This window comes from Thermobia domestica, chromosome 8 (genome assembly GCF_964235325.1).
Source record: "Thermobia domestica chromosome 8, izTheDome1.hap1.1, whole genome shotgun sequence".
Lineage (NCBI taxonomy): Eukaryota > Metazoa > Arthropoda > Insecta > Zygentoma > Lepismatidae > Thermobia > Thermobia domestica.
In genome coordinates, this window is record NC_137461.1 from 189,368,643 (window position 1) to 189,388,727 (window position 20,085).

The 20,085-nt window shown below is 34.9% G+C and overlaps 1 protein-coding gene across 1 annotated transcript in view; it reads right to left on the reverse strand.

The window, feature by feature from the left end:
• LOC145693383 (uncharacterized) overlaps window positions 1–20,085 on the reverse strand; it is a 175,698-nt gene continuing 155,613 nt past the window's right edge. The window contains exons 8-9 of the mRNA XM_081769330.1: window positions 11,745–11,847; window positions 1–629 (exon numbers count right to left, since the gene is read on the reverse strand). Of these exons, the coding sequence (XP_081625456.1) occupies window positions 393–629; window positions 11,745–11,847 (340 nt within the window). The 3' untranslated portion in view covers window positions 1–392. The remainder of the gene's footprint in view (window positions 630–11,744; window positions 11,848–20,085) is intronic.

Consider the following 20,085-nt stretch of genomic DNA (forward strand, 5'->3'; position numbering starts at 1 on the left):
TTTGTTTACTAAATTTTACAATGATATTTATTTCATTTATCTATTATAGCATTAATTAACAAATAAAATAACTAGTTATATATTATTTACGAAAGATTAATTGCACATAAAATTAGTTATACATACATCTCATTGCTTAAGACTACTGGTGGGAGTATTGTGATATAGGATTCAATTATGTTTGTTATTAGTTCTAAGCGTAAATAATACTGCCACTTCTGAACATATGCTGCATTTTTTAATAAAATTTATTTGCTTAATCATTTTATCTACTAAAAAGATGATAAAACCTTCCAATTCCTACTAAAGTTCTTGACAGTTTTAACAACTATGTATCCATTATAATATACCATAAACAAGACGTTACGTAACAGAAAAATCGCATGAATATTTTAATACTTTTCTCCATCTTCTACTGTATTAGGTCCTAGCACCTGTGGAGGGCTCAACCCCCTCTTTCTAAGTTCTGAAAGCACATCAGGTAAACACTTTTTAGACACTATTTCTGTGCTATTAGAATTAGTATCGTGTTTCTGTAGATACACCATGTCAGTCTCTGCTGCTTCTAAACTGCAACTTAATGGATTTAAAGTGGAAAGTGGTTGCTCACGACTTTTTTCTACATTGCTCTGGAAAAAAGACAAAAAATACAAAGTGAAATAAAAAAAAATTACGAAACATCTGATTAAAATAAGTAAATATATGATAACATCTGCTCGAGAATATAATGACAACTACACTCTGTAAAGAAAAATAGCGACACTTGCTCAAATATCGTTTTCACACCATAGATTAACCAATATGAGTTTTCTTCATGAATTGCTAATAATATCACAATGAATATTCTTTATGAGCAGTTCATTCTTAATACTTGCGCCACAGTTTCAGGTTTTTGATATGAATATAATGAATTTATATGCATATATTAGTAGCCGTGTGTGTTTTGAGCAAACTTGTCTATAGAAAGAGTTATACATAAAAGTATAAAAGATCAATAATAATAACACAAAACGAAATATGAAATTTCTTAAGGCTAAGATACAATGTATACGAACATCGGGAGGTACAGTACATCAAACTAGTATTTTCTATGTGCACCATGGGCTTTAGGAAGGGTAGGGAATCGTCGAGGCCTTTTGGTAACAAGGCTATTGCAAAATGCAACCTTGATTTCATGGAGTCACACCCGGATTATCTGTTCCGTGAGTTTCATTCTATTCGAGGTAGTTGTCTGTTGAGTCTTCTGCTCATATGGATCCAAAAATTTACAATTGGATTTATGTCAGGTGAGTTTGGAGACCACACGGGTCTTTGAATAGTCATATTCTTGAACCACATATTAACGATTTTCACTCGGTGACAAGAAGCATTATCGTCCTGGAAAACGAAGTAGTGCATATTTTCTTCAGAAAAGTAATCTTTAGTTGTTGTATGAACGTTACGTACCAGAATTTGAAGATATTTTCGTGCATCAAATGATCCTTCACATATATCCAGTGTTCTGACGTTTTTAGCGGTGAAGCAAACCCATACCATCGCTCAGTAACTGAATATTTGCATTTCTTAAACAAAATTCTTATAAAGATCCTCGTTCGTTTGTATCCACAACTTCACACCACCATCGTTTTCCACTATTCTTAAACTTTTTCCCACGGGGAAAACGACATGCTTCAGTTATCGTAAGTCCAAGTTGCATATCACCTCACAAACCTACGTGTTTAAGTCCTCTGTGTTTTTGTCAGTTTCAACTTTCTACGCGGTTTCTTCTTCGTAATATCCTCTTCATACAGTCAACATAATACAGTTGTACGAGTAACTTCAGTTTTAGGATCATCTCAAATTATAGAAACGATTTTTGGGGAAATCATTCCTTAATTATGCAGTGCTATTGATTTTATTTGGCGATCTGCTCTGGGTGATGCTTTCTTTTTTCTATCATACTATTGACGAAGGGATGATTTGTTGTACTGTTTTTGGATGTGAATTACTCTTCCTGCCGTCGAATGGTGGATTTTGAGTATTCCACCCATCTCCCTTAGAGATTTAACTTAGCTGTGCAAAGCAAGAATTGTCTTGTTCACATGGCGAAAAGTCACATTTCTTACTCATCTTACTTGTTTACAATCCACATGTAACAACAATTTCATACAAAAGCAACGCTGCACAACAACAATATTGCCACTTGACACTGTATAAACAATGAAAAAAAAGAACAATCACAAAATGCTATTTACGTGGCCCTACACATCACAAATGGAATGCAGAATTGTCACTCCAATAACTTATGAGACGCTCTCAGTGCCATCTAGAGAGTATATTACTGATACATAAACAATTGGTAAGTGCCGTTGTACACCATAGGTGCCACAGATAATGCAAATGAACTATACCACTCACCATTTCCTTCTATTTCTCTTCTAACGAGCGCACATATGGTTTTCTGTGTAAGTTGCCTTGAGAATTGAGGTGTCGCTATTTTTTCTTTACAGAGTGTACTATAAGAATTTCACCTCAAGAGACGATATAATGTATAAATACCTCCAGGCAGATATATTGTATAAATACTAATGACGCACATTTGAATCAAATTATTAATTATGTCACAAAACCTCAAATGGAAATTTTGGCGACCAGAAACAACAAAGTTCTCTACAATTTGATATGGACATATGAAGACCGTTTTGTACCTTTATACCTCACTGTCTTAAAATTTGGGAATAGGACCAAAGGTACAAGTATGAGCAACGTAATACTAGCTTGATAGCAGAGGATCACTTACGGTTTTAGGACTCCTTCAAAAGCTAAAATACAGTTCTACCTACATATGACTTTTATATTTAAATTGGACAGTTGGTCTTTCCAAAGATGCACCTGAAAAGTGTAGCTATATCCTTACACCAATTACAACTAAATTATAGTATTGGTTTTGTAGTATATGGCTTGCATGTCTAAACTGAGCAGTTGGTCGTCCCAAAATAGTTTACAGTTGATCAACTCTTTAAAAATTTGACAATAACACATTTGAAAAATAATAGTTGTATACCCTCACATCCTTTAAGACTAAATTACACTAATGTCAGCAATGTTTGTGTATTTTAAAAAATGGAAAATTCTCTTCTTAAATTTTGGATACGAGTATAAATTTGTGTTGTTTTAATATTAGGTTTTCTGCACTGTGTATCTTGTTGAACTTAATTTAAGTTGGGTATATAAATTAGCCGCAGACCTATGGTATCTCTTTTATTCCCGTAAAAACTAAAGCAAAATTACATTCCTGATATTCCTGTCATGACTTCCGACATGCTACCTAATACAACAGATAACTAACACAGACTATAAAATTTCAGTCTGTTCTACTTCTTCTTCTTCTTCTTCTTCTTCTTCACTAATCAGTCAGCATTGTTTACAACTGTTATCAAACAACTTAAACATATAAACATATGTTCTCAAATACGCTGAGCTTAAACTTCATTATTTTATTTTTTAATCCATACTTTTGCGAAAGTATTGAAATTTCACTCGCTCAAAAGGCTTTGGGTAAATCCATTTGAAGTGGTCCAGAAAAGGAATAAATCGTTGCTCGACAATTTTTTAAAAATCTGATTTTTTATGTACAGGTAGCTTATCATGTCGTTAGTTCAAAATAAGCATGATTTTAATTTTATTGGCTTTTGGTTTCGAGTGGCAGCCATATTTGTTTTCGAAGATGTGCCATTTTGTGGTGTTGTAAGGGGTTACAGAATCTAAAATATCTCAGCCCCTAATTACCCTATCGGTGTGAAACCAAAACCAAAATGTTCAGTAAGTTCTACACTTTAAGAGTGTATATTAGTTATTGTCATTCATAAATTATGAATGGGTAAAATTAAAATTTGAAAAAGTAGATGATTGACGTTAAAAACCCCAAATTTGGCACCAATTATTTTTAAGAAGGAAAGGGGTCAGGAAGTTGAGCTTTACTGAATAAAGAGGTCTGATATGGTTCTTATCACTCACCAAGTTTTAACCCTTAGACGTGTCCCCCTTTGTTTCTAGAAATTATCAAAAATTCAGAAAAATGGAAAAAGTGCATATTTCACAGGTATATATCTCTGGTGGGGGACCTGATAAAAATATACAATTCCTCCCCATAACAGGTCTACACGATATTATTCTATACCCAAAATTAGGAGTTTCAGATTAGACTATAAGTACCTTTATTATGAACACAAAGTTATACCTATAAATAAGCATAGGCAAACGTACGGATAAACGAGAGTTTACTGTATATCCATCCTAAATCGGTTGGCAATGGATGAATAATGCATAGAGAGGTTAAGCACAACATACAAGAACATTACTGGCTCTTACGTACAACTTTAAACAGTCTGTTCCACAAAAAGTTTGGATATTTGATCACATAACTGCGGAGTGATAGTATGACACCGATCCATTGCTGTTGTAAGCTTATTGGGTGTAAGCTTTCGTAAAATGTTCTTGAAAGGTACCCATGTCTTGTTGTCTCTTGAAATTTTGAATGAAGTTCATGGTCCTGGGGGTTCGTAAAAATGCACTTTCACGTCATCATGTTCGATACTCACATCTTTAACAATTCCAATGTAGCACTTTTCTTTAAAGATACATGCAACTGTGTCACCTGTTTGGAGGCAGTGCAAGGACGCTTTCCTTACATTTACTTCCTGAAAATCAGTAGAAACTGAAGGCCTGATTCAACATTATTGTTTTCGATTTTGCTTTTTTCTTGTACAACAAAGATTTTTGTGAGCATGTAGCACATAATGATTTTCCAGGAATCAGATCTACTGCATAATTCTTGTCCTTTAGTAAATGTGCACTCGAAATTTCTGAAAGTCCTTTTGTTATAGTTTTTTTATGGATTTTTAGAGGGTCGCAACACGAATTACCAAAAAGATGATGATACTTTCGAGAAAACTTCACTTCATGGTAGTTGCATGTTTGCAATGCCACTGCTTGTTCGCATTAGCAGGAGATTCCTCTTCTCTTCACTGAAGTCACTAAGGGACGTAATGCATCTTGCTACCGGCCAATACACACATTTATGACATTCTTCACCAATACATTTGCCTACATCACATTCCATTTTCTTCACTAATTTGATGCAGCATTGATACACAGATCTGCAGAAACACAACCGTCTTCTTGCGCTGTAAGCATCTGAGTGAAGCACTATTAGTGAATTCTTATCTGATGATGTCTGAACACGATTATGCATGTTGGATGCTGAATTGTGTTTTCAGTACATTTGTTCTGTTTGCTTATTAACAGGATAACACTTGTTTTTGTATGTTGTGCTTAACCACTCTATGCATTATTCATCCATTGCCAACCGATTTATGATGGATATACAGTAAACTCTCGTTTATCCGTACTTTTGTTTATGCTTATTTATAGGTTTAACTTTGTGTTCATAATAAAGGTACTTATAGTCTAATCTGAAACTCCTAATTTTGGGTATAGAATAATATCATGTAGACCTGTTATGGGGAGGAATTGTATATTTTTTATCAGGTCCCCCACCAGAGATATATACCTGTGAAATATGCACTTTTTCCATTTTTCTGAATTTTTGATAATTTCTAGGAACAAAGGGGGACAGGTCTAAGGGTTGAAACTTGGTGAGTGATAAGAACCATATCAGACCTCTTTATTCAGTAAAGCTCAACTTCCTGACCCCTTTCCTTCTTAAAAATAATTGGTGCCAAAGTTGGGGTTTTTAACGTCAACCACCTACTTTTTCAAATTTTAATTTTACCCATTCATAATTTATGAATGACAATAACTAATATACACTCTTAAAGTGTAGAACTTACTGAACATTTTGGTTTTGGTTTCACACCGATAGGGTAATTAGGGGCTGAGATATTTCAGATTCTGTAATCCCTTACAACATCACAAAATGGCACATCTTCGAAAACAAATATGGCTGCCACTCGAAACCAAAAGCCAATTAAATTAAAATCATGCTAATTTTGAACTAATGACATGTTAAGGTAACAGCACACAAAAAATCAGAATTTTTAAAAATTGTCGAGCAACATGCATTGGACCACTTGATATGGATTTACCCCTTTGTCAGTATGTCTGCTGTTTGTTCTTGCCCAGGGATATGATCCACACTTACCTTCCCCTCCTAAAAGCATTCACGTACAAAATAATGACGCACTTCGACGTGTTTTGAGCGCTTATGAAACTCTTGTTTTTCTCTAACTTTACTGCACTGGCATTATCAACTAACAACACTGGTTTCTCATCACATTTAGCACCAACTTCTTGAAGAATACGATTCATCTACATTAGTTCTTTCGCACCTTCATTAGCTGCAATGAACTTTGCTTTCGGAGTTGGAAGTGCTACTGATTTCTGGAGATTACTGGACCAAGCAATTGCACTTCCTCCATACGTTGCAATCATTCCAATTGTTGACCTTCTTCTTTTCAGATCAGCTCCAAAATCTGCATCACTGTAAGTCTTGAGTGTTGTTTTCTCTTCACAAGTGTGCATCAATCCTAAGTTTGGAGTTTCTTTTAAATATTTGAAGAGACTCTTCACTTTTATCCAATCAGTTTCAGTTGTATTCTGCATAGCTCTTGCTGTTTGCGATACTGCATTTGTAATATCAGATTGTGTTGCTTGAGACAAGTATAACAAAGTTCCCACTGCTTTCCGATAAGGTACTTTACTGTCGAGTGATTCATCTGAATCACCATTACTTTTGTCACTAGGAATAGCCACTGGGTTTGCATCTTCCAGAATATTTTCTGTATATATACGTTGACACAAAAATTCCTTCTTTCCGTCGCCCTATTTGCATTCCTAGAAAGTTATCGATTTCTCCACTTGTTATTTTGAATTCACATCGAAATTGTAAAAATTTCTGTATTTCTTTGTCGCTGTTAGTTAATACGAGACCATCGTCGACAAAGATCATCATTAGTATTCTTTTTTCCCCTTCTTATAAACAAACAAGAATCTGCTTCACTTGTTTTGAAACCTTGATGCTTCATGAAACTTATTAGCTTTTGATTCCAACACCTTGGTGCTTGTTTCAGCCCATATAAACTTATTTTAAGCTTACACACTCATTGACTGTGGTCACCAAACCCTTCCGCTTGACGCATGTATATTTCTTCTTCAAGCTCACCATTTAGAAATACTGTTTCAACGTCAAACTGCTTCATCGATAGGTTTTCTGCGCTGCTACAGCTAATACAGTTCTTACTGTACCGTAGCGTGCTACTGGATTGAATCTTTCACTGTAATCTATTCCTACCTTTTGGGAATAGCCTTTTGTACTTATCTTGCCTTGCAGCGTTGTACAGTGCCATCTGCATTCAACTTTGTTTGAAAAACCCGAAAAACCCGAACTTAGGTATTTCTTGGAAGATCTACTAACTCCTATGTATCATTCTCTCTCTATCAGGGCTTCCACTTCTTTCATTGCTTTCAGCCAGTGTTTTTCGTTGAGTGACATAATTGCTTCATCGTAACTTTGCGGATCACTTTCGTTCTCTTCTGCTGAAGCATAACAGGTTGCTCCAATTACGTAGTCTTCTGACCTCATCCATGCTGGTATCTTTACTTTCCGTGTTGAATTTCGTACGCCCTCTTCTTCTGAAGTATTAACTTGTACTTCGTTCGAAAAATCATTTCTCTTTGACTTTCTACATCTTCCTCCGGAACTTGACTCTGGACTTCGTCCGAAATTCGGCTTCGAACTTCCTTCGAAACTGTAGTTTCTTCTAACAAACTCGAGCATACCAGGTACAGTTTTTGGTTTGAAATATACATTACGCGAATGCACAACTTTCTGCAATGAAGGCATGGCCACTTTGTATCCGTTTTTTTCATTCAAGTAACCTACAAGTTTTCCGTACACACTCTTATTGTCAAACTTCTTGCGGAATTACTTCGGAATGTGAACATAACATTCAGTTCCGAAAACTTTTAAATGGTTGAACAGTTTTACCTGTTTTTCTGTCCACAGTTCAGCTGGTGTTTTGTCAAGTTCTTTTGATTTTCCTGTGTGATTCAGAATCTAAACAGCAGTATCACATGTATTCGCCCATATTGTTTTTGATAAACCACTTATCATCGACCTTGCCATTTCGACAACAGTACGATTTTCCCTTTCTACTAAGCCATTTTGGTCTGGACTGTATGCTGTTGAGATAGTTTGTGTAATTCTCTTTTTGTTCAGTATTTGACGCACTTGTTCACAATCAAATTCTTTACCACTATCACATCTTAACATTTTCACAGTTTGTCTTGCCGTTGACGTTTTACTGAGAAATGTTTGTAGAATTCTGCTACTTCATTTTTACCCTTGATGAAAAGTATTCTCCGGTACTTGTAATTATCTGTAAAACACACGTAATACCTGTGCTTTTCTCGTGTTTCCACTAACATCAGTCCATTTACATCAGCATCTTTTAAATAAATTACCTACATCTTTAGGTCTATTCGACTTATTAAAAGTCTGTCTATGTGCTTTTCGCAAAACACACTCATCACTAAATGAAGTATCTTTTTTTTCACTGTCATTTACTTTTATGTTCATTTTAGCTTAAAGTTTCTTTACGTGTCTTTTGTTCTGGTGCACCAACCTTTCATGCCACACTTGCAGTGACTCTGATGATGCAACAGCTGGCTCATTTGGCACCACTACTCGTATGTTTATTATGTATGCATTATTTTCCTACTTACCTGTTGCAATACTTCGACTTTTATTTTCCTAATGTGATTCTTTGTTCATCCGTTGAAACAACACTCACACCATGCTCCACAACACTTTTCACTGAAAACAGATGTTTTCCAATTTCAAGAATATACCACACATTTTCAAGATAGCCTGTTTCCATTTGCCTTCTACAAATAATTCAATATTTATTTTACCGGCATCATATGCTTTCACTATTTGTTTGTTTGCAACAGACACTCGCACTGGGATTGGGAAATTTGTATAAGTTTCAAAATACCGCTTATTTGTGGTCATATGATTCGCTGAACCACTGTCACAAATCCACTGATCCTCTTCTGTTGTTGCTGCAAGCGCTGATCCGACTTCTTCTTTCTTCCGAACACTTGATGGACTGGTTTCTCTTCCTGACATTTTCTTCTTTAACTTGCCAGCCTTCTGCTTAACACAGTGGTATTTTAAATGTTTACTAGGCTGGTAGTGGTAACACTTACAACTGTCTTCCTTCTCTCCACTAGTCACTGTTGCACTTGGTTTCGTTACCAATTGTTTGAATTCTGTTTTTGTTTTTTGCACTAGAAACGCAGCTTTTTCTTCACCAGCTTCTGCCTGCATTCTTTTCTCAGTGGTACAGAGCTTTTACAGAAGACAACTTCACGCGGCTGCTTCGCTCAGAGCATGATTTTGTGGCTGCTTCACCAATATGACATTCTGCTGCACAAGCGAAAAGAAAAGATAATGGGGGCAATCACAAAACCTAAGTTTGTTACACATGATTTGTGAAAAGAATAGGTAAGTTCCTAAGTTTGAAGTTAGCAATTTAAAAAAATCAGCACTCAACCACATCTGAAATCATTTTAGAATTTTAATTTTATATGTTTGTAAAATCTAATTCTTCGAAATTCCGTGACTATTGATAGAACTACTTGACTTTTCTCGATTTTCTCAAATTCAATGAATTTTGCCACTCTGAATGTTCTACGACATATTAAATTAAACTCAAATTAATATTACTAATAAAAAAATGAAAGTATATTAATAAAAGTTGAGGAAACTAATGATTTTCGGAGTCGAATTCAAATATTCATATTCTACAAGATTTAGGTAACTATTGAGCTTGTGGGATTGACATGTCCGGTTTTACGTCTGGTGCGAAACAATCCTCTGTAACACAACCAACGAATGGACAGAGGTCACATGTGCAACAGGATTAGGTGCCGAGTCAGCTAAGAGACAGTATACTGTTGAATAAGTGTCGTGTAAAAGGACACAATGGAGAACATACAATTGTGAGTGATTTTCCTTTACGAGTTGCTGCATCTATAGCCACAGAAAACATCAACACTATATCCCATCCAGAAGTTGTGAATACTTATTATGCACCATTGGTTTCAAAAATTTGGTTCGGGTGATCCAACATTCAAAAATAAGCCTCACACTCATCGACCATACCATGTTCTGATGTGTTACTCAGGAACACTGTACAAGGGAACCCTCAGAAAAATATTCGAGCAACGAGTCAGGCATACAAGTTGGATTCGTTGCATACAAGTTGACAGCGGCAAATAACGGACTGTCGTCTGAAGGTGTGGAATAACCAGAGGATCTCCTGCACTGGATTACTACATTTGATTTTCAAACTGCTGCTACGACAACTGTAGGTATAAATGGTTGGATCATGAATCATGATCAACGTCCAGATCGATTTCCAAACCCCCTAAAGGCGTTGTTGCTGATATGATAATGTATTGTGATGGTGGTATAGCATGCCTTTCTTTATCGGGGAAAAACAAGCACTGCACATTGTTAACAGCGTAACTATGCGAAATGCACTGGAAACTTGTCCGCATGCATTGTCGACGGTGTCCTCATGCTGCACGACAATCCACGCCAATAACACATTCCTTAAACGACGATGCAATCTCCCCACGAGTTGCAGTATGAAACTATTTCTCACCTACCATACTCTACTATATTCTCCTAGCGACTATTAACTCTTCCGACATCTCATCTACTTCTTCCGAGAGAAGAACTTCCCTGGTGGCTGTGCGGTTGAAAACTTGATGGCATCGCAGACTCCAGGCATCTTTTATCATGCAACTGTTGGTTGAACGATGGCAAAAGTTTTGATTGTAGCCAAATTTAATTTTTTCAATTCTTTCGCCTTTGAAAGGGGTACGTTAGTCATAAATTTTAATCGCACTAACCCAATATGAATCCAGATGACGTAAAATAAAGTGAAATAAATTGGAAGATTGTGTTCTCTTATAATCCTTTGTAAATTCGAGATTATCGTGACAACTGAAAACTGACGAAAGAAATAAATGATGCAATGGTCAAATGGGAAAAAAATACTGCCATAATCTTCGTCTTCTACAAAAACTGATACAGTGTGACCTAGGATCAAACTGTTGTTCCCTTTTCACCTGCGGGCTGGTTTTCCTGGACTAGGAGCGAGAATTAGTCCATTTAACATTTTGATATCTATCCGTTAAACTATATTTTGATGTCTTCAGTTTAAAAGTAACTGCTTCGTTAGTACACAAGCTATGATGCATTTGGTCTTGCTTTCTATTCATTAGTAAAATAAATACAACAAATTCCACTTAAAGGATACAAAGTTTAAAGATGATCGCTGAACAGCACTGATTCATTATATAATCTTTCAGAAACAACAGCACTTCTGTGTTCAGAAATAGAGTATCAAGAGCACTATACATCTTTACTTTAAACTAAATTGCTAAATCTAACCACCAGATAGTCGATTAAGAAGTACCAAGCTCTGACCAATTGATATTGAATCACAATGGAGACAATGTATGAATGAAAATATATATATTTATCTCTTAAAAGCAATCAGGATGAGCTAGTAATTCCACACCCTCGTTTTGGACAAGTCAATTTCCACACTATACTAGCGTATGATTAGAATACACAACACAGATACCCTAAAGCAAAAATAAGAAATTTTTAGTAAGTTCTAAAAAACTATATATAGGCGTAGTTTCACGCAGTTAAGTCGACTTACCGCACATTTTGAAGTAAATACAGTATCAGTAAAGGATAACCATGGGCTCTCAGTATTATCTTTCAAAATTTCTGTACAGGTTTCTGACAGCATGTCTTCGTCTCTGAAGAGAAAAAAAAAATAAAATAAATAAATAAATAAATGAAAACCACAGTTTCAAATTATTTCACAAGAATTGTAACTGTATACTTCTGTTCACAAAAACTGAGACTGTCTTTCAGAATCTAAGTCCAAACAGTTTAGCCTAGATCCTTACGGCTCTCAAATTTACTTATAAGAGAAATCTGTTTTCCCTCCATTCTGTTATTCCTTAGCAACATGTGTCCAGATATAGACCATCTGGACATTATCTCCAAGTAAATATTCAAGTGATATGTAGAAAACAATCACAAAATATGACAAAAAGAAAAGTCAAAAACTGGCACAGTACATGATATCAGATTCAAGTTTGTGGAAAGTACACCTTCAACAAAACAATAAGAGAAACTAACGGAGGAACCTAACAGCTATACTCTTGGTATAGTGGACAAAGTTGCGTATGACTATTTATTTTAAGATGGGTTTGAATAATGTCTACTTAAGATATTCTTTTTAAATAAAGAATCTGCATATTACTGACAAAGAGCATTCATGTTTAAATGTATGAAATTTATAACTATATCAAGGCATGTAGTATCGTACAATAGAACATATATATTAAACAAAATCACTTTCTCTTAGTCTAAAGGGCATAATCATGGAATGTTAAACTGAAAAGGTTATATGAGACCTGGACAGCTCCGTCTCCTCTTGTCTCTAACGTTTACTACGACGCAGGAGATCTATTCGATTCTCGGTGAGAACTCGTTTGGTGCGGATTCCACATTAAGCAATAATTCCAGCTCTTATATAACCTTGGTTGTTCAAGGAAACCACTAAACTCCAATATTACACAGTCTCTTACTCTTGAACAGAAAGCAACATGGAAAGATATTCATTCTCGTAACTAATTCTTTAGTATTTCACGCAAGAAGAATCATTGGGTAAGAAAATAAATGGTTTCTAAATTATCTAAATTATCAAATGCTAACGGAAGTGTCCGTTGGGATCGCGGTACTCAATGGTAGAGCGCTCACGTCTGCTGCATGGGGTTCCTCGTTCGATCCTAGTTCGCGTGATGTGAATTTAGTGGTGAACAAACACCTTGTGTGTGAGTTTCCTCGGGGTTCTCCCGTTTCCTCCCACTTCCTTCATTGCACTATTATCATCTAATCACTATCGTTTCACTTAGCCTTGGTGCATAATCGTATGACATTAAACTAAAAACACAAAGTGTCTAAACTAAAACAACAACAAAAAGTGTCTGTTCTGGTCACGGGACGAATAAGGTTTAATAAATACAAAAAACAGAAAAAGAAAAGAAAGAAAAAAAGAAATTTGAATATTACAGAAACTGTTCTCCTTTTTCCCCCTTTAGATTAGAAATTGTCGAAAATGCTAGATCACATATTTTTAGTGAACAGATTGTGTACCGAAGAGCACACCTCCAACTTATGCAAATCCCAATATCTGAATAAAGAAAGACAAATTTGAATATTTTAAGAATCTCCCTCCTTTCATCCTTAGAAGCGGGGTTTCCGAAAACTCTGAAACATTTATTCCCTTACGCGTCTCTTTATTTTGAAGTTTTTTGAAAATATCTCCGTTTTCTTTACGTGTTCGAAATTTCGGAAGGTTTCCCCAGCAGGACAGGTTAATAACAAACCTGCTTTTAATATTTGTGTTAGATATTAACTTAAAATAAATAAATTAGAAGCAAAAAACATTAAATCCACAGAAATCTCGAGAATTACCAACTCTGCTAATGTGGGAAATTTTCAAGAACGCGAGGGAATTCTGCAGTTCAACACGAAGCAGCGACATCTATGTCATTGAAGAGAAATGTGGATTAAATCTACAAACTAAACTTTTAACGAATATTTCTAATATGTCTTATTACGTGCATTATCTGCAAACTCCAAATATATGAATATATGCTAAGTATTAATGTAAAGATAGAGCAAATAGTGGAAATTATCTATGGAAAAGGACAAATTGGTAGCACGATCGTAATGAAATATCGTCTTTACCGGAACAGGCTCAGTTCACGTAAGAAAACAAATTGCTCAGTTAGTTAAAGCAACGAGTCTGTACGCCGAAGGTAGTGAGTTCGATCCCATGGAAGTGACGTTGTCATTTTCATCACTATGGTTATTTTATTTATTTATTTTTTATTTGGGAAAGAATCAAATTGTAACATATGTGTAAAACTCATGACGATACCAAAAAAAGAAAAAATGTCGTTGTCGCAGTTGCATTAGCGTCCCTAATTTTGTTTGCAAACAGTTTCGTAATTATTTCTCCTGTGCTCACTGCTCACTATATGCTTGCTGGCGCATAACGAATGTTTCCCAGTAAATATTAATTCTAATTTGGAGAATTTTATAAAGTTTCACAATATTTCTCACTAGATAGTCTTCTATCTACGTGTTTGGATATTTTGATAACAGATGTCCCTATTAAATGTTTAATTTTCCCTAGATGTTTAATTACGGAAAAGTTTTACAATGTATTTGTATTGAATTGAAATTGGTTTGAATTTACTACATAAGGTAAGTAGCCTGAAGGAGGAGAACTCAAGTAATTGGTATTCTACGTAAAAGCAACCTATTGTAGGATCATGATGCTTCTTAACTTCAGCACATAATCTTTACGTTAGAGAGTCAGACAGAGAAAAATTATGGTTTTTCCTCCCCTATGACCACCCATCTTATACCTCTACATACCATTGTTCGTCTTACAAAATTTCGGTGCTCCAAAAACATTCATATAATAATAATAATAATAATAATAATAATAATAATAATAATAATAATAATAATAATAATAATAATAATAATCCTGAATATGTCATCCTTACATAATGTAAGGATATCTTAGTTTCTTAGTTTAAATTGCTTTCTTAGTAATTATTTGAGCAACCATGTAGGAGGGGGTACGACGTTTTATTTTGCCCCTCTCATTTCAGTACCCTTCCAACATAAAGTAATTTATGATAAGCAGGGCAGACAAAATGAATAAGAAATATATTTACAGCATCCTCTCCCCTTTCATGATTGGAATATCACGTAACATTTTTTATTCTACCAAAGATGGCTCTGTGCGGTTAGGGGTAGGTAACTAAAGAAATACCTAATATATAGCGCCCCTTGATTGTAATATTACCGCTTCTTTATTTGTACGAGGGAGCCCCTACAAGGGTGGCAAAAAGAATAGGAAAAGTGTCTATTGATTCCAGTGGCGGATCCAGCACGAACTCCTGGGGGAGGGGCGGGGAAGTGAAACATTCTTTTGATGATGTGAAGCTGTCACAAATTACCGCTTAACTAAACTAAACAATAGTGGGGTGAACCGGACCCAGTCAGTTTAAATTGATGTAAAAGTTTAATTTTTGGCTTCATATTAAAGTTTTTGTTCCAAATAAGAATTTCAATCCAAGTGGTCAATGATCAAATCTCGTGGGGCTCTTCAGTGTAGGCTAATACGGCCCCCTTATGAGAAAAGGCAAAAATATTAACATGTTTATAACTTTCGAATTTTTCGTCTATTTTAAAGAAATATTTTGCTTCGTATTAAAGTGTTGGTTCCAAATGACAATTTCAGTCCGAGTGGATAATGATCAAATTTCGGGGGGGGGGGGGTCTCTTCAGTATAGGGGGCTACGGCTCCCTTATGGAAAAGGGCAAAAATATGAAAATGCTTATAACTTTCGAATTTTTCGTTTATTTTAAAGAAATTATTGGCTTCATATTAAAGTCTTGGCTTCAAATGACAATTTCAGTCCGTGTGGGCAATGATCAAATCTCGGAGTGCTCTTCGGTGTAGGGGTTTCGGCTTCTTTATGGGACAAGACTCACGTAGTTGATATTACAAAATTGTTTTGTATACATGAGTGGAAACTTGCACCATTCGGTTAATTTTACCTCTTATATTTTGCAGATTCAAATTCCAAGCAATAGTTACTTCGCAAAGCTAAAAGAAGGCACTTACTTTCATTAAAATGTAATGTCTTTTATGAGAAGTTGTCATGGAGCAGACGAACGAACAGGCACCCAAGCGTTGGTTGAGTAGTACGGTTGAAACTCGTTAAACTCGCTTCAATTATTATTATTATTAATAATAATAATAATAAAGCATTCACATTTGGTCAGTGGCGGCCGGTGGTTTGTGGTTTCGGGTGTTGCAGTACGAACGATCGGAGACAGAAGATATAAAGTGGACTCATTGACTAATCAGCATAAATTTAGATGCAAATGCTATGTGACATGTTAAATTAAATAAACATCTGTTTTTAAAAAATAAAAAATGGAGAACATTTAATCCGATTAATCACCTTATTTAATTAGTAAGTTCATTCTTCTCTCTTTGATTGGAACAAATCTGCCTAATACATGCTGGTTGAACTCTAGTATTCTTATTGTCAGGTCTTTTTCGATGGAAAGCATAACCAATGGTGATAACCTTTCTCGAGACATTCAATTTCTTGAAAGTGTCAATTCTTTTTGATGTGAAAAAGAACTTTACTTCTTTTACTGACGCCATAGGTACAGTTAATATTAAGTGCAGAAGCTTTGTAGATTCACTAAATATTTTTTCTAGATTTTTGTGAACAATTCATTGTAGCAAACTTAGTCCCTGACAGTGATCCGAATTCCTCTTCAGTGTAGACTGAAGAGAGTTCGTAGCAGAGATTAATGTTATTAAAAAAATGTACATTGAACACGCTTTATTCACAATTTATCTAGGAAAATTTCAAATAAATTGTGGAAATGTACCTAGTGTATACAACATTACTGCCATAAGATGTCCTGTAAATTTAATTTTTTTTTTTCGAACACTCCTGAATTGCACTTTGCTTGTTTTGTCTAAGCCTTAATTGTAAGTTTTCCTCAGTTGAAAGCTGGGCAATTTTTGTTTGTAAGTTATTTACAGAAGTCATGATATGCAATTCATTCAGAATTTGTAGGTTATGTACAGAATTAAAGCACACACAATAAAATGAAATCTAATAACTAATAACCAAAACAGTTGATACAAAAGAGATACTAGTATATGAATTGCAAATGTCTCATATTCATACATAGGGCTGTAAACTGGCCGGCTTTTCATTGGCCTGGCCGGAAAAATTGCTGTTATTTTGATTAAAGCCGGTGACGGGTACAAACTTCTCACCAGCCCCTTTAGAACCGTTTTTTTTTTTTTTTTTTTCAAATTTGTATCTAGTTCGAAGTATAGATATTGAAAAGTAGCTGTCATTCTGTAAACTCCAAACTGTTACCTTTCACCATGTATCAACGATTAATATATTTTGTTCACCTGTTTAGAAAATTTTAGAGAGATGACAGGGACTGTATCAGGGAAAATTTGAAATTTACTTTCAAGGAATTTTATACATTTATTAAGAGTGGAAAAGGATTTCTTAAAGGCATTTCCTATAGTTGAAGTAGAGACAATATGTTTAAAGAGTGAATTTCATTTTCCAAATCCAAAATTGTCACGTAAAGATTATTATACTTTTTTTCATCTGTTTCGATAATTTTAAAGGAATGGTAGTTACTGGCAAATACAATAAATTGATCAATGCCGATTGATCAATTTCAGTTTCTCATTTATAGCACAATGTATCTATTAAGGTTATTAGTGAATGTTCTAAGGACATACAGAATATATGTGTTAATGCACTTTCGTTCACGATAGTACACGTCCTTTCCATGGATAGGTCCGAACAGAGATACTTCATGCTGAAACCTATATCATAGAGAATTTTGAGGAAGTGCCTTTTTTTTTTAATTTTGCTGAGTTGGCAACCCTATTCACACATCAGCACACACACACATACACACTTGTGCGTAAAAGAAAAAAAAACTACATTCCAAATCATCCGTCTTGATTGTTACGCAATGCACGATGAGCACAATATACTTCCACATGAAGCGAAACAATGTTTATCAATTTCATACGTTCTGGAAAGCAACCTTGAAACCCGCCAGACATAGGAACTACATGTTCACTGGGAGGGGTCCAAAGTATTTGAAGGAGGTTCAATACGTCTACGTAATAACGAACCTGTCTTTTACTGTACCCGAAAAGATAAGTAATTCTTAATTACTGTCACCTATATTTTTAGAAAAAAAAATGATAGAACGATTATTTCTATAAGAAAAGAAAGAGTACATGATGAGGCGTAAAATAAAATATTTAGCTTACATCAATCATTTCTCTGTTAAACAAGTACAGTTCGTTAAGAAAGTCTACAAATGCTAGTCGACTTTCAAAATTTTGGGGAGGTCCGGACCCGGTGGACCCCCTCGTGGCTACGCCTTTGAGCATTGCTAACTAGTCCCAAATTCAATGTGGCGTTCCCCACCATACAGTTCTTTCTATCAAGAGTATAAAATATACTTATTTTATAAAAGAAATATGTATATACTAAAATACTATCCACAGAGGGGGGGGGGGGATTCTGCATATTGACTTATTAATATTTGGTTCACAAATTACTGTAGAAGAAATTTTCATTATCTATATAAACTAAGAATTAACTTGTAAATGCGGATCTACTTTCATTTGATTTCTGCTCTACTATATATTTTCTTTTTTATTTTGTAATTCTGCTATCACTTTTTTTAATTGACATTATATTGATTTGCTTCAGTATTAGTACCGTAATATAAAAATATGAATGCATAAAAACAAATTCCATTTGTTAACTGCTAGTGAAATAAAATTTAGAAATCTTATTTAGCGCGAAAACCTTCTCGTTCACTCGAAACCGTGCTGTGTTGCAGAAGCACTGCAACGACCAGACCCTTTAACTTCTGAGATAGGGGAAAGGAGACTTAACATTTGCTCCAATGCCCGCGCTGAAGGAATCTGGTCGTTGCATGCTCGCTGCAACACAATATAAATTAGAGACTCTGTGACGGATTATTTTTCGCTTTTTAAAACGGATTGACGAAACGGACAGTTACAAAAGTAAAAAAAGAAAATGTTATTTAAAGTATATATGGGAGTATTAGAAAGTATTTTTTCTGTTCTTTACTACTATTGCTAATAATATTTTTTTTTCTTGAAGTACTTTGGTCGTTGCGCAACGCTGCAACACTAACATTAGCCGCCACTTCCTTTGGTGCAGGGGTCAGTGGCTCGATTCCACTTCGCGCCAAGTGAAATTTGAGGTGACAAATACCGTGTGCATGGGTATGTGTTTTCTTGAGATTTTCCATTTTTCTCCCACTTTCTTCATTTCACCATTTCATTCATCATCATTCTGCCTTAGCGTAGGTGCATAATCGTCCAACGTTACACTAGATATTGCTTTTAATTTCAATAATAATAATAAAAATTAATTCAACTGAAAGTACTGTAATTTATGTTGACAGCAATTATCATAAATATGCAACCATTATAAAAACAATACTTTGTGTAGAAAGACAATCCTTTCCAAGTGTTAACGGATGTGCACGAGGTAAGACATGTCTCGAGAAAGAGACGAAACGCGCTTTGTGACATCCAAGATAAGGCGAGGCAAATGTTTTGGACATGAAATAGCTTGTAAAATGTCTCGTCTTGTCTGGAATGTCTCGAAAACAAAAATCTAAGTTTTAAAATTATTTTTCAAGATCTATTCTCTCAGAAGTAGTTCACTGCCTTAAAATTAATAACGGCATTTGTGATTTAAAAAAGATACACAATGCCTAAAGTTAATAGTTAACTTTTCGAAAAGAAGCTTCATTAAGAGTGAACCTGAAAGATGTCCACAAACTTTGGGAGATGATTCGTGACATCAAAAGGAGACAAATGGTCCTCTTGAGTTTTCGAATTCAGCTTCGTTGTCGAGATACAGGGTTGCCAACTGGTCGTGTTTGAGAAACTAACTGGGAATAAATTCAACTCCAAGAATAAACTACTACTCATATATTTTTCAGGTCAATTGACTTATACCATGTTGTAAGGTTAAATATTTATTTATGAAGTGTGTACAAAATTCGCCAGAGTCTTTTCTAAGAAAATCGTCGAGAAAAAGTCACCTCCAAGAATAAAATACCCCTCGTAAATTTTTCTAAGAGAAATATCTGATACTGCAATATAGGGTTGTTAATTAAATATTGATTAATGAAAAATAAACAAAATTGTTAAAACCATTTTTGAGAAAATAGCTTTTTTTCGATTTTCGGCTGTTGGTAAACCACACTTACTTTAGGTGGTAGGAAAAAAATTGCAAAAGCTCATGTATGAATACTATGCAAACCCTAAGTTTAAA